We start from the raw sequence: 14,819 nt of genomic DNA on the forward strand, positions 1-14,819 counted from the left end.
GGGAGTGTATCGAGCACAGACGTTCTACATCATACGTCCAACTCGTTTTTTGACAAGTTCACCATGTCAAGCATGAGAAGCCAACATGTTTAACATTGTTAAGAAGTCAGAATGCATGAAACGGCGTTAAATCACACCTTTAATAAACTGTTATTTGAAAAACTGAACACTGTTATATGTATTCATTTTGCATTCACAAAAAAAACTTTGGTGTCCATGAAGCACATTAGAGTGAGCCGCCTTCCGCCTGTGCTAATGTTTTAGTCAGATTGTATGCTCAGACATCTGTCAATGTAAATGAGAGCCAGGATTTATGGACTATATATGTATGTTCTCACCGCAGGTGCCCTGGCCAGCAGGGTAAAGAGGAAGGACACACTGGCGTTAAAGCTGAGCAGTCGGCCCTCTGCCCCAGACAGACAGGCTCCAGAGAGACAGGCCAAAGGAGAGCACATGGGTCTGTCGTGGCAGAGCAAGGAACAGTGGGAGGCCATCCGTACACAGATCGGTACCGCACTCACAAGGTAATGACCCTTACAACCACACACACTTAATCCCAACTGAACAGATGCTATTACACTTAAGGTATAGTTAAATTCTACAATAATATTATTGTTCATACTGTGAAGAATTTGGGAATAAATCTTGTTTTTTTCTGTAGACGACTGAGCCAAAGACCCTCTGCTGAGGAGTTGGAACAGAGAAACATTCTCCAACGTAAATAGCCTCATTCCAATTTTCAGTGCTGTTCTTTGCTTTCCTCTCATTTCACTCATTACTTATGTTCATTGATTCAATCCCTCTGTGTAAAGGGTTGAATACAAACACATATTTTACTCTTTATCTCGATTGGTTAACTTGCCAGAAAGGGCACTGGTCATTTTGCTCATGTTACCCTCAGCTTGCTGTATTCTAGGTACACAAAGGGATATTAAATCCAGGATACTTAAGTCTACACTTTTTCTGCACTTCAGCAGGCTGGTCTGAATAGGTTTTTCATTTGCATTTGAATGATGAATTGCTGTTAATAACGGTGTCTCTCATTTCTTTCCAGCCAAAAATGAAGCAGACAGACAAGCAGAAGTCAGAGAGATCAAGCGCAGACTCACCAGAAAGGTGCGATTCAGGATGCACTCCAGTGAAAACAGCATTAAAGTTTTTTTAACAGGTAATTTAACCTTACGTGCAAGCCATACAAAAAGTCTGTTTTTTGCTTTTCCCCATCAGTTGAGTCAACGGCCGACTGTGGCTGAACTACAGGCCCGAAAAATCTTGCGGTTTCATGAATATGTGGAGGTCACATGTGCCCAGGACTATGACCGGCGTGCTGATAAGCCATGGACAAAACTCACCCCTGCAGACAAGGTAAAACAGTTTCTGTCTTTAGCATCTGCATAATTTGAATGTGCAGGAAACTAGACAAAATATTATTTTTTTTGTATACATCACAAAACTTGTTGACATTACATTTATTAGTCTATCTGTGTGATGCATGATTTTAGGCATTTAAACCAAATATAAATTGTTTTTAGGCTGCTATTCGTAAAGAGCTCAACGAGTTTAAGAGCTCTGAGATGGAGGTGCATGAAGAAAGCAGAATTTACACAAGGTAAATCCATTGTTTTCATTATTTTTCACAATGCCATTTTACGTAGCAAACCGTATTGACTGGTGTTTTATGTGATCTTGTTCTCTTGTTACTAGATTCCATCGCCCTTAACGTCACATTTTAACTGGAAAATGAAGCACTTAGAGGCTGATGGAAACTGTGGAAGAAAAACTTTGAGGAGCCACGATTACACCACTCCCTTAGAGAATGCTTTTAATGTTACTGAATGAACTTCTTCAGTTGCACAGAGACGCTTGGTGCATTCACAATATAGCCGAAAACAAGCCGTCTCCTAGTTCTCTGCCCACTGTCTGTATCAGTGAGGAAGGAGGGACCTCTGGAGGACAAATTGGGTATTTCTCCTGGACCTAAGGGGGACCCATGTGCCAAGACAGAGAGGCAATGAAGGACTCATTAGAGGATATGTGTTACCTGTGCCAATGATAGACGTTCATCAGAAACCGTTCTCATTGGCTGATATGCCACTTTTATTCTCAGAATGACTTTTTCTGCTTTTACGGATGACACATTTTATTTCCTTTCAGGGAAGTTAATAATAGTAATAATAATAATGTGACAATAATAAATACAGTAATACTACAGTAAGTGTTAGTTACTGAGCTTAGGGGGAAGCGTGGACAGAAGAACTGCTAGAGTCTGAAGGTTATTGTGTATTTGTGTATGTTTGTATAGGCTGCTGTAATTTTCTTTTAGATTTAATTTTTGGAATGTTCAAGGCACAAAACTTTTCGCCAAGATGTAGATACAGATTGCTCCCACTTTATGGTTTTCACTATCTGAGCGCTCATCTGTTATAAAAACTAATAAGATTTTAGATTAAACATTACATATCACAATATTCATATACAGCTAAACTGAAATCTCTGATCTTTTTAAGCCCTTTTTAATCAAATCACATTGTTTGGTAAAAGTGAAGAAGATCATAATATAAAATAAAGTGAAGTCCGGCCATTTTGCCCCAAACATGTTTACAAAAAAGTAGTTTTGCATACATTTTTTTAAATACATTTCTGATTATTTATTATCCATTTCAATTAAAAATGTACATTTACAACCGGGCACGCACTGACATAAGTTTTCGTAATATGTTATTGACAGGGAGATTATTGTTGCAGGAACTCCTCTTTATTCTTTCAGTTTCATGATTGTTTTTGGCCAGTAGGAAGATAGAAATTGCTCTGCTGTACAGATCCATTCTGTATATGAACCTGTATATCTTGTCTTCCTTTTATTTTGAAGAATATTTTAAATATATTGAAACTCATATAGGTTACTATTTTTTTAAGCACAAAATTATTAGTGTATTATTCAACTCTACAACAACAGGAGCAGAACAAACCTGTTCCATGTTAATGTAGTGTTGTATATTCATGCTTTTTAATTATGTGAACTTTTAGAAACTGACAGTAACTTTGCTGTTTAGATGTAAACTAAATCTAAATTAAAAATTAAAATGCTTACAAATATTGTCTTGTGTCAGTTTTTATTGACAGTATTACAGATTAATTTATCTTCTTGATGATAATCTTTATGCAAAGGTTTAAGACAACATGGAGGTTGTAAAATTATAAATTGTAATGTGGTGCTTATGACAAATAATTGAATTGAAGTATTTGAATAGAAGTTGGTTTGATAAAAAATATGACTCATGGCCTTATTTCTTTTTACTTTAATCGTAAGGTCAAAGTAAACTTTACGGTAGTGTATTATTTTAGAATATTTGATTTACCCATTTTTAGACACTTCAAGAAGATTTACAAAATGATGAAATAATCAATTTGTGTTTTTGCACAAAGTTTCTGTAATTTTCTGTAAGTAATTTTATACATGTTATGAAAGTTGTAATTCTAATTGATATAATGGTTATAGTAGAATTATATATTAGAGTTTTATATTAGTTTTAAACTGTAACTACTGTTGGGTTGGACCGGATGAATAACAACCATTATACCATGGTCTGTTGAATATTTGATTCTGATTGGCTGGAAGGTGTGCATCAAAACTGTTTAATGCACAGGCAGTTCCAGTCAGTTTGAAATTAACTGGTGAAAATAACTCATTTTTACCCGTCTGATAAAAATGACACCGTAAACACCAATAACAGCTTTAACTTTGCAAAGGACCATGGTATAAGCGGTATAATCCTCGGCTAGCTGCGCATTATAGGATTTTCACTTACATAAACAATAATCAACAATAGTTTAAACAGCTGAACTATTCAAAAGGCTATTTGTAATTTAAAAACCTTTTCCTTTTTAGCAGGGATGTATAGGCTGCTGTAATTGTCTTTTAGATTGAATTTTTGGAATGTTCCAGGAACAAAACTTTCCCCCAAGATTTATATACAGATTGCTCCCACTTTATGGTTATTATATTTGAACCATGATATATTTAGTTAAACCATTGCAATAGAGTACAAATGGTGATCACTTTACAATCTACACTTTTAGAATACAAAAGCAAACTTCCCAATGGCATGAAAATGATATCTGCAATGACCAGCTACCGATTTCCAAAATGTATAAAACGTATATTGGTTTAAAACAAAGCGATAAGGACAAGTGTCAGCCAGTTGAAAAAGCAGTAGGCTATGTATAACCTGTCCTTAGTTTAGATGCTGGAGGAGCCGAACGCGCAGCGCCAGTTGATATAGATGCAGTTTTTCTTGAGGCGGTAATACATTTTAGTAATGAATGGCATAAAAAAGATTTAAGAAGAAGACGGGGTGAGATGGGAGGATTTATATATAAGGTGGAGTTCTTCAGATGAACCGAGGAGTGCAGCAATACGCCTTTGAGCGACTAAACTGCCGCAAATCCCACTAAAGAAGAAGAAGACGGGGCGAGATTGAAGGATTTTATTTTTAAAGTGGAGTTCTTCAAATGAACTGAAGAGGGCAGCAATACGCATTGAAGCGTCTAAACGGCAGGAAATCTCACTGAAGAAGAAGAAGAAGAAGAAGAAGACGACGGGGCGAGACACGCGTGCGTTATACTTCATACTGGAGTTGCTGTGTTCACAAACCTCTCCAGGCAAGCTTTGAATCAAACGAACTAAAACACATAGGCTATATTTAAAGCTTTTTACTGACGGTAAGTTATTACATATGGAGGTTTGCATGGAAGTACCGAGATGTAATGCAAATAGGAATGTTTTTGCAGCTATACCTGTGGAAGAGTATGCGCGAATGAGTTGTTTTCTTCATTCATTTACCGTTACTCTTAACCTCACTTTAAACGTTTTTCTGTGTTTGTGGAACGCATTGAGGTCGTTTTTTGGTGTAGATAATGGCCAAACTAAAACGTAACCGTGTTAAACCATGTAGCATTTGGCTCCGTGGTGTCATTGGTTAAGGTTTGATCTGTTGAAACTTTTCGCGGGTTCTTACTTTGAGACTTTGAATTCGGGTTCTCTGGAGCCTGATGTTATGCGTTTATGTAAAAGCGTTAAAGAGGCAGATTTGTTGTTTGTATGCCGAGTTTGGTCAATAAACCGCCATCAAGCATTTGCTGCTGTCAGTCATTGAATGTGAAGTCAGCGCCAGAAAAACAGTGCGGCTGTCTCTCAAATATAATCTGATGCCTATGTAGACATTTGGGCGCATTAGATACGCATTTTAGTTATCAGACGTGTTATGCGCGCTTGTGATGCCCTCTGGGTAGTCAGCTCACTTGCTTTTGAAACCCAGCAGGCAGCGTTTTTTCTAGTCTCCCTGTAAGCAGCTGCGCTTTTGGAGTTTTAACTGAACTTTATTATTACTATAAATGTTTTGTTTGTTTCATACGGGCTCGTTGAAGATTGTAGTGTCAGCAAATTGATGACAGAGAGAATTATATTTGAGTTCATGACTCACTAGAAGGAGTTCAGGCCTGTTGTAAATTTAGGCCTCAGATTGGCATTTAGTATGGCGTTTATATTTATCAGATTAGTAAATCCACAGGTTGGTTGCTTTTTAACTCTGCTTTTTTCATATTTTAGTTTTCTCACAAGTTTGGAGTCACCATGCCAGCAAAAAAAGCTGTAAAGAGACAAACCATTGCATCAACCGAAACTGCGAACTTGCCTGTTGTGAAAAAACAAAAAGGTAAGAAAAATGTATAAAAATCTCTGCTATTGTAGTTCATTTAAATTCTACAGCACTGCTTAACCAATTATGGAAGCAAGTCTTGAATGTAGACCTGACATGAATGCCTTTGCTGTATGTGTTTGGTTGTAGTTTCTCACAGCAGTCATGGCCAGGAGAAGGGTCTGCTGCTTGTTCTTGGTCAGGGTGACGTTGGGCAGCTTGGTCTGGGAGAGGATGTGATGGAGAGGAAGAGGCCGGCGCTGGTAACTCTTCCTGAAGGAATTGTGCAGGCTGTAGCCGGGGGCATGCACACTGTCTGTATCAGCGACACTGGAAAAGTACGTGGAATGCACGTAACATTATTGATAACTCTTCATAAATATTCTGTGACACGTTCAGCTCTTAAATTGAAGTTATACTTCAAGTACAACAGTCACAAGTCAGTTCTTAAGCTGTGAATTGAAGGCAACTCCTGAACGAGTCACTGAGTCCAAAACCTTTGTCTTTCTGGCATCCTGCACAGGTTTATACGTTTGGCTGTAATGACGAGGGCGCGCTGGGACGCGACACGTCGGAGGAGGGTTCAGAGACTGTGCCGGGAAAGGTGGACCTTGGAGAGAAGGTTGTGCAGGTTTCTGCCGGGGACAGCCACACCGCTGCTCTCACAGAGGAGGGAACTGTCTACGTCTGGGGCTCTTTTAGAGTAAGTGTAGCTGTCTTTGTTTGCCCTGCACAAAATCAGATTTTGGTATTTAGATGTGATTGCATTGTCATATGCAAATGATTTCTGTGGCTGCACTGGTAGAGCATGCCAATTGTAAGAGCAAACTCTGCATTGAGTTTCAAACCCCTTTTTTCTGCGATACACGTATTTAAGTTGAATGTTCTCGAAGATCAGTTATTTTCTGACTGTATGGACAAATGTTTAGTACATTTGATGATTTTTTTGGTTTGATTAACCTGTCTAATTCTTTTGTAGGATAATAACGGTGTCATTGGGCTTCTGGAGCCCATGAAAAAATGCACGTTGCCTGTGCAAGTTCCTCTAGATAAGCCTGTGGTTAAAATTGTCTCAGGTAGGTCAAAGGAATTTATGCCGTGCCAAGCAACACGCTTGTGGACACTGAAGCCCAGTGGCCATTGTCTGTGGAAGCTGACATATAAATGATAACCAGCGTGTTGCGACGCACATGTAAAAAACAGGCTTTAGTCATCGTTGTTTATGTAAATATTCTAATAATATTGTTATGGATGTCTTGTAAAGGAAATGATCATTTGGTGATGCTGACTGTAACTGGAGAGCTGTACACCTCAGGATGTGGAGAACAAGGACAGCTGGGCCGGGTGGCTGAGCATTTTGCTAACAGAGGAGGCCGGAAGGGTTTGAGTATGTATCTCCATGTTGATCAAACCGCAATGTCAAGACACAAACATTGTACCCGAGTTTGTTTTGACATCAAATTCTTTTTTGTGTGTATGATAAGCCCAAAAGCCTGTTTTTACAAGTTCCCGACCGAACCACATTTATATCTGATTTTAAAGATTCAATTAAGATTTTTGTACTTCGAGTTTAGTCTAGATTGATTAAATCTATATACACTGTTTTCTTCAGTGAGGCTGCTGGAGCCGCAGATGGTTATCATGAAGCCACGAGGCAAGGTTGTCTTTACGGATGTCTTCTGTGGAGCATACTTCACCTTTGCTGTGTCAAAAGAGGGTCATGTTTACGGATTTGGTCTGTCAAATTACCACCAGCTTGGTAAGCTTTTACCACATTCACTTCGAGATTTGAATGCTTTACCTGTTGCAGTCCTTTCCCTAATGTCTTGTTTTTTTTTGTCATTTTTACAGGAACTAAAAGCACAAACACTTGCTTTGTTCCAGTCAAGCTTACTGCTTTTAAGAACTCTACCACCTCCTGGGTGGGTTTCTCAGGGGGACAACACCACACTCTGTGTTTGAGTTCTGAAGGTAATACATTTAAGAAGTAGAGAATATAATATTTTTCAGTCACCCTCATGACTCCGTACACTGTAGATGCATTATTCTTGGAAGTCATCTTTGAATTAGTTTCCTTTAGTATTATGTGGTTTGAAGGGATTAGATCATGTGGCACCTTTACAGAGGTACTGCAATTTCTGCTGTCTTTCACAGGACAAGTGTACAGTCTTGGTCGTGCAGAGTATGGCCGTCTAGGCCTAGGGAAGGATGCTACAGAGAAAAGTGAGCCCACACCAGTCACTGGGATCAGTGATGCTCAGATGGTTGCATGTGGTGCCTCTGTAAGCTACGGTGTCACTAAACAAGGTATGAATACTGTATGAATTATTATGCATAGCATATCAATTTTGTGTGTGCACAAAACAAACTTATTGGGGTTTCATGCTAACTAATGTAAGACCTTTGTGATTTGCAAAGCATGCAGAGATCACTTAAAACTTGTTTTTTACATATGTATGGAAAGGAAACCATGGATTGCTTGAATTTTAAATGGACTGCACCATATGTTGCAATATTTGTGTATCGTATGTTTGATGTAATGATGAAACATGGAGATCAAAGGCAATTTATTTATCAGGAATTTATTTTCCTTTCGGCATGCTTACATGGTGTTTTTGTTTGTTTGTCAGGCTCTGTTTTTGCCTGGGGTATGGGCACCAATCTGCAGTTGGGTACAGGAGAGGAGGACGATGAGTGGAGCCCAGTGGAGATGACTGGTAAACAGCTGGAAAACCGTTTAGTTCTATCAGTGTCCAGTGGGGGGCAGCACACAGTTCTGTTGGTCAAAGACAAGCAGGAAAGCTGATGTTTACTTCCTTGACTGAAAAGCTGAGCCAAACTGCTGTATCAGTGGTATCTGTAACCTATAGCTTAATCCAGAACAGGGGAGTCTGGTGTTGATAATACTTCCTGTGCTGAGCTAAGCCAGCAAATGAGGAACGTGATTGGTTATAAAGAGGCTAGGATGAAAATCATCTACTTAAACCTTTTATTCCTCCTTATGGGGAACCCAAACATTCACTGGCTATGGTCTGGTAGATCATGATCAAAGAGAGATCTTTTTTAAGGACTTTTGTTCTGCTTTATTTTCTTAATTCTTTTTAGTATCCCTTCTGGAGACTGTCTGTTGTGAGTGATTGCGTGCATGTATAAAATGATTTGATAAGTCTTTTAGATAAGTCCCTATTACTGTTTATTTTTAATTCCACATTTTGGTCCAAGCAATAAAAAGGTTACAAAAGCAGGTATCACTTACAACTTTTGGGAGGAAAAAACTGATTTGGTATTGCTGTAATTTTGTGGCTTTACACTTTTTTTAAAAATCTTAAGTGGAACTTAAACAACTGTATCCCTGCATTGCTGGCCCTGTGGACGTTTAATAAAAATCTAATCTTTACAGAAGCTGATTTATCCTTATTTAAGCGATGGTTACTTACTAAACCAGGACCACTTTTTTCACTTGTTTCTAATATGTGGTTTTGTATAGCATTTGCATTTATAACATTACATTTGAGCAGTTGGTTGTGTATAAAGAAATCTAAAGAACGTTAGTTATACTTAATCCAGAATCTTTGTTTAACTAATGAATCCAATCCACTATTATGGGGTGGTCTCCTGTAAAGGGGTTATCCAATTCAAGACTTGTTAAATGAGGACATTATAGTTTTGACAAACATGGCATGAAAAAACATCCCTTGTGTGCATTTTGAGTCAAAACGATTGCACTGGTCTTTTTTGGGAAATGTCAATGCAAGTTGTTTTTAGGTTATACAGCTCTAACATTTAATTTAGTCTAGGACTAGTGTTAAACCCTGTACTGGAAACCACCCCTTAATGTAACTTATATGTATCTTTGATGTTTGTGTTTAATAAGTATATCTATGTATCTTAAATAATATAATTTTTGTTTATTAGATCACCTTGTATGTATTATTTTACATCCATTAGGTTGCAGCACTGAAGTAATAAAATATGTAAAGTATTTAGAAAATAAATGGGTTTGTTAAACCTTAGGCAGTATTATGAAGATTTAATAACCCATGGTAATTCATCTGCATGTTTTCAAAGACAATGTGCGAAAAAGAAAGAGAAGAACGCATGCAGATGTATTTACCTGCGGATTAAGAATGGTTATTTGCAATGTAAAAAATACCAACCCCCTAAACTACAAATTTAATTGTCCCGAATTCTGATTGCAAATGAGTACAGCTGCAATTTCACAACTCTTCCATTAGGTGGCATTCATAGCACTTCCCAAACCATACGATTCACAGGCTAGCTAGATCATCTCGGTTTAATTTAGGCCTTTGGCACGTTTTCGCAATCACACGCTTGCTGGGAGTTATGAAGATGATAACCACCCAAAGTTATTATAAATATATTGAAATGCTTAATACATGGTTATGCTAAACAACAGTGGCACAATACTACACAATCGAAAAGTCTTCAAATCTTGAGAGAGATTCAGAGAGGGGGTTCAATCTTCAGCTGGCGTGCGGGAGCTGCCACTAGCAGGTCACGTGACGCACCACAGCGGTGAGTGGCAGTGACCGAATTGGCTCGTTTGACTGGTTTATCACTAATTGAAGTCGATAGAAATGTTGAGCAGTTATAAAATTTAATGCATTTGTGTAAATAAGCGTAACCGTGTGTCCGAATCAATATGCAACACACTTTCTATATGTACTTTATGGCAAAATGAAGTCGTCATCAAGTCTTTCGCTGCTGATTTTCAGCAAATTCAACGCCTGACCAGGGGCTGGTCTCTAGCGGTACTTTGATCACACGTGCGTTATCACAGCTTCCTACGTTGATATTGTAGTATTTTTCCTGCATTCTGTATTTGTTTGGGTGAATGTCTTGTGCATGGCAGATGTTTTTACAGCACCGTATAAGCATAGGCAAACTAGGCAGTCACCTAGTGGGGGCGCACGCTAGTTTGCTTGCCCGCATTAAAAACGTGTTTAAATAATCATCATGCTCAGGATCATAAAAAAAGGATGAGAAAAAGAAAGCAAAATATAGAGGTATGCTACCAATTAGTAATTGTTTTGTAAGCTGGATCATTTCCAGCACATGACACTGCATTAGCACTGTAGCACGTGAACATTTCAGCAACGAGATACATTTGCATAGTAAAGTAAAGTTATTAAAACTCGATCAGACATGGAATTCAATATAAACAATAATGTCAAAAATATTTTATGTGAATTTATTGAATATCAAGACAAGAATAATCTTAGTCATTTTTAGACATAGTGTCAATATAGTTACAAACAGACTGGCATTAATGTAGGTGTCTGGATCTGTTAGTTTAAGATACCAGATATATGTTACTGGTATAAACAGAACAATCATGACAGATGCACTTTCATTTATATTCAATCAGCAAACTCTCTGTTTAGTCTTGAAGGTTACAACTTTTGTGTTTCACAAGAAAAGAAAAGAAAGTTCAGAAATGCAAACCGAAAGATATTGCAAATTTAAGATATTTAAATAACACTATAAAATGGGAAAATAATGATTGAAGGACTTTTTTTAGAAGGTAGATCTTCAAAAACATGGTCTTTATTTAAATCAGTTGCTTGCTCAGTATATCCCCATATGGTTCAACTTACCCCCTAACTCGGATGAATTTACCCCTACCGTGGGGAAAAATGAGCCACAGGAGCACATTTTATAAGAAGCCATATTTTTTAAATCCATATGTCTTTAATGGCATTTAATGCACTTATGCCTCATTGTGTTTCATATTGAAGACCACGTAAGTAAAAAATGGCTCACCTTACCCCACTCTGCCCATATATATGTTAAATATGGGATTTATAGGATTAAATATAGGATATGCGAAATGCACTGATTGATGGTTATGTAATAAGCACAATGTCCTAAATTTGAAAAGTACTTGGGGCTGGAAATGGTTCGCACGCTATTGATAAAACTGTAGATCAAAGCACCACTTCAGAGTGTATGAAGGGGAGATGTATTGTTGTCCTGGCCGATCTTTATGCTACAGCCCACAGTGAGTCATGCTGAGAGACTTTGAGGGACATGTCAGTTAAAAACCTCTTCAAGGCTCATTTTCTACGAAAGCTTTGAAATGCTAAAGGCCTGTTCTGCAAGCACTTAATTGACCACCACCATTTAGTGCTGTCATACTTGTTTTTTGATGCTCGGTGTGAAACGGCTTGTGGTTGCTTCACTAGGAAGTGGGCACTGGCTTCTTAGGAGATCTTTCGATTTATAATTTATGGCATTATTATTAATGTTACCAAACTACCTTAAACATGTTTGTGAGAGATGATACAGGGTTTTTATTGTCGTGTCGTGGTTAGCACAAGCAAGAAACAGCAGCTTCAAAAAGGTCAAAAAACAGCACAGCAGGCAAGCATGAGGATATCCTACGATATATCGATAATAGTTTTGACATTTGTGAAGACCGTTTTCAGGTCATTTTTAAGCCCAAGGCGCTACTGTTTAATTCAACACTAGTAGACGGAGATGTTTTCTGATCTTTCAGGTGAGGACATTTGTGAAAATGTGCAGCAAATGTTTAAAATATCACCCTGTTTGTTTTAACCCTTAGACACATTCTTGTTGAATTGCATGTCGTGTTTTTTGGCTAAACAAACACGTTACCATGGAAACTAAAAGGCTCAAAGGAAGTTTGTCTTACTGGATATATGCTTTTGAGCATACTTCCCTTTCATAAATGCCATGTTATAATTCAAGACGCTTTTAGTTTTAGCACATGACTGGCCTAATTCTTACCTTGACTTTACAATTAAAAATTGTAATAACATTTTAATCTTAACCTTTTTTTCCATATCGATGATACGTTAGATCGTGGACAGCATTTAATAGTGTGGTGTTGGTCAAGAATTTATTGGCAAAGTATAAATGATGTGTTACTCTAAAATTAGTGACTGAATTAGTTCACATTGACATGAGTCCATTTGGCAGTTTATGCTACTCTGATTTAACCTTGCACACCACACATAATGCAATTTTGTGACAATAATGGCAAATTGTTAAATGCGTCCTCGTTTATGTTGCTTTAAATAAAACCATGTAGCCAGTAAATAATGACTGTGCGAAGTATTGATCCCTCTGATCAAACTGGCATGTTGTGTCTTTAGTCATTGTGCTGTGATGTATCTCTCCACCCACTCTTAACAGCCATGTGCCAGCAGTGATCTCTGATCCAATGTTTGTGTCATTATGTAACATACACTTCAAACTATCGCAAGGAACCAGAAAACACATGAAAGAAATGTGTTGACCATAACGATGTTGCTTGTCTAGGCCATTTGAACAACTACGTTTATGTGTTAATGTTTCCCTAACTACGATCCATTATACATTTATTTTTTAGCATATTTAGCAAATGATTTGTATCCAAGACGACTTAATCGCTTACACACAAAGCAAGGTCTAATTAAAAAAACAACACATTTTGTGTTACTTTTACCACAACTTGTGTTGTCCCTTTATTTATTTTACACAAAAACAACACAAAATGTTTCATAACACATTATGTGTCGCTTAACACAAAAAGTGTGTTAATACTAACAAACACTGTTTAAAGGGATAGTTAAACTCCCCCAAAATACTTCTCATCATTTACTCACCTTGGAGTTGTTCTAAATCTGTATACATTTCTTTATAACACAGAGAAAGATATTTGGAAGAAAGCTTTACAAACCTAAACAAATGTAAAAAAATACATTTGTATAGGTTTGGAACAACTAGATAGTGGGTAATTAATTTTGAAAACAAAAAATACGTACACTAACCCTCTCTTCTCTCAACAGGTAGTGGTCTAGCTTCTGTTGAAACTAGTAACTTTGTATTAGTACCTATTGTACTGTTGCTCTTTGTATGACATATCGCTTATTGCTCCCCGAACTCTTTGTAAGTCGCTTTGGATAAAAGCGTCTGCTAAATGACTAAATGTAAATTTTGGGGTGAACTATCCCTTGAAGAGTTTACTTCAATGCGTTGAAGTGTAAGGGTGCAGCATTAAAACAAAGAACAGAAGAACAAAATGTATACACTATTTTATTGTTCTATACTATGACTATAACAACAATACACACATTTGTGTAGCTTGTGTTAAAAAACAAATAGAAAATTAAGAAACAAGGTTTGCTTGAAAAAATAACACGCTATCAAAACTTCCAGTAGTCATCTTGCCAAAATATAATCCAAACATTACTTTGATATTAGAACCACGCTAGCAAAATAATGTTTTGTTACAAAAACACAACATCATAAAGATACACTGAATAATAAATACAAAATTTGAAGTAGAATACATTCTGGTTTTAACATTTTACTGACTCATTGCTAATACTCTGTGTCCTTAAAGCTATAATACAACGAGCTGCGTGCTGTCCAGTGCTCGACTACAAGCACACTTATCTGTTGTTGTATAATTGGGGTTTTGTATGTTGTCTATGGTGAATATAACTGAAACAGATCATGAAAACTTATGTGAGTCTCCAGCTATTAAAGGACCTGCAGGAATAATAGCACCGCAGTCAATTTGTAGGGGTCTTTTCTGTACATTCCTTTTAGATTTTAATTGCTCACACAGGCTTTCTTTCAAATCATATCAAAAACTTTGAACCTTGTTTAAGTTTTGTAATACATAACCAGATTAAAATATGTTTTTGCTATCTACTACAGAACCACTTTAATACGTTCAGCTTTCACAATATAGACACTGTTCTGATCGTTTGTGATAATTGGCTTGCAGACATATAAATAGCTTACTAATGGAATATCCAACAGCTTAAAATACATCATATGTTTTTTACAGCAACTGTCACTGTCCCTAACACACAAAATGTTTAATGAAACTAAACTCTCAAGAAGCTAAATCTTTCACCGAAAAGCTGACATTTAGAACCAAACTCCATTATTACAAAATTTGTTAAATGTAATTTTAAGTTTAAAAACGCTGGAATGATGGAATTGTTACACCAGAATACTTAATAAGTAAGTGAAAACTAGGGAAATATACAAGAATCCCTTCATAAAGCATACTGGTCCACACAGTTGTACTTCATAGTCAGTGGTCATAAAAATCCTTCACAAGTAGCACATATTCACTACGAA

At 37.1% G+C, this 14,819-nt stretch overlaps 2 protein-coding genes across 10 annotated transcripts in view; both read left to right on the top strand.

The window, feature by feature from the left end:
* The window catches only part of phactr4b (phosphatase and actin regulator 4b), a 33,096-nt gene extending 29,832 nt beyond the window's left edge, over positions 1-3,264 (top strand). For all 8 annotated transcript variants that reach the window (XM_079469184.1, XM_079469183.1, XM_079469181.1 and 5 more), the window contains 6 exons: positions 344-524; positions 662-717; positions 1,055-1,116; positions 1,228-1,365; positions 1,533-1,609; positions 1,705-3,264. In XM_079469184.1, coding sequence (XP_079325310.1) covers positions 344-524; positions 662-717; positions 1,055-1,116; positions 1,228-1,365; positions 1,533-1,609; positions 1,705-1,720 — 530 coding nt within the window. In that variant the 3' untranslated portion in view covers positions 1,721-3,264. The remainder of the gene's footprint in view (positions 1-343; positions 525-661; positions 718-1,054; positions 1,117-1,227; positions 1,366-1,532; positions 1,610-1,704) is intronic.
* Positions 3,265-4,402: 1,138 nt separating this feature from the next.
* Positions 4,403-9,773, top strand: rcc1 (regulator of chromosome condensation 1). 2 transcript variants are annotated; one of them, XM_079470073.1, is made up of 10 exons: positions 4,403-4,662; positions 5,609-5,714; positions 5,847-6,034; positions 6,220-6,399; positions 6,676-6,772; positions 6,961-7,083; positions 7,309-7,455; positions 7,548-7,667; positions 7,851-8,003; positions 8,327-9,773. In XM_079470073.1, the coding sequence occupies exons 2-10, from the start codon at positions 5,633-5,635 to the stop codon at positions 8,500-8,502; spliced, it is 1,266 nt and encodes a 421-aa protein (XP_079326199.1). In that variant the 5' UTR covers positions 4,403-4,662; positions 5,609-5,632; the 3' UTR covers positions 8,503-9,773. The 2 variants fall into 2 exon arrangements, with proteins under 2 accessions (XP_079326199.1, XP_079326198.1); XM_079470072.1 differs by having other exon boundaries at positions 4,463-4,722; positions 8,327-9,755.
* The last annotated feature ends 5,046 nt before the right edge of the window (positions 9,774-14,819 follow it).

This window comes from Barbatula barbatula (assembly GCF_947034865.1).
Source record: "Barbatula barbatula genome assembly, chromosome: 12".
Taxonomy (NCBI): Eukaryota; Metazoa; Chordata; class Actinopteri; order Cypriniformes; family Nemacheilidae; genus Barbatula; species Barbatula barbatula.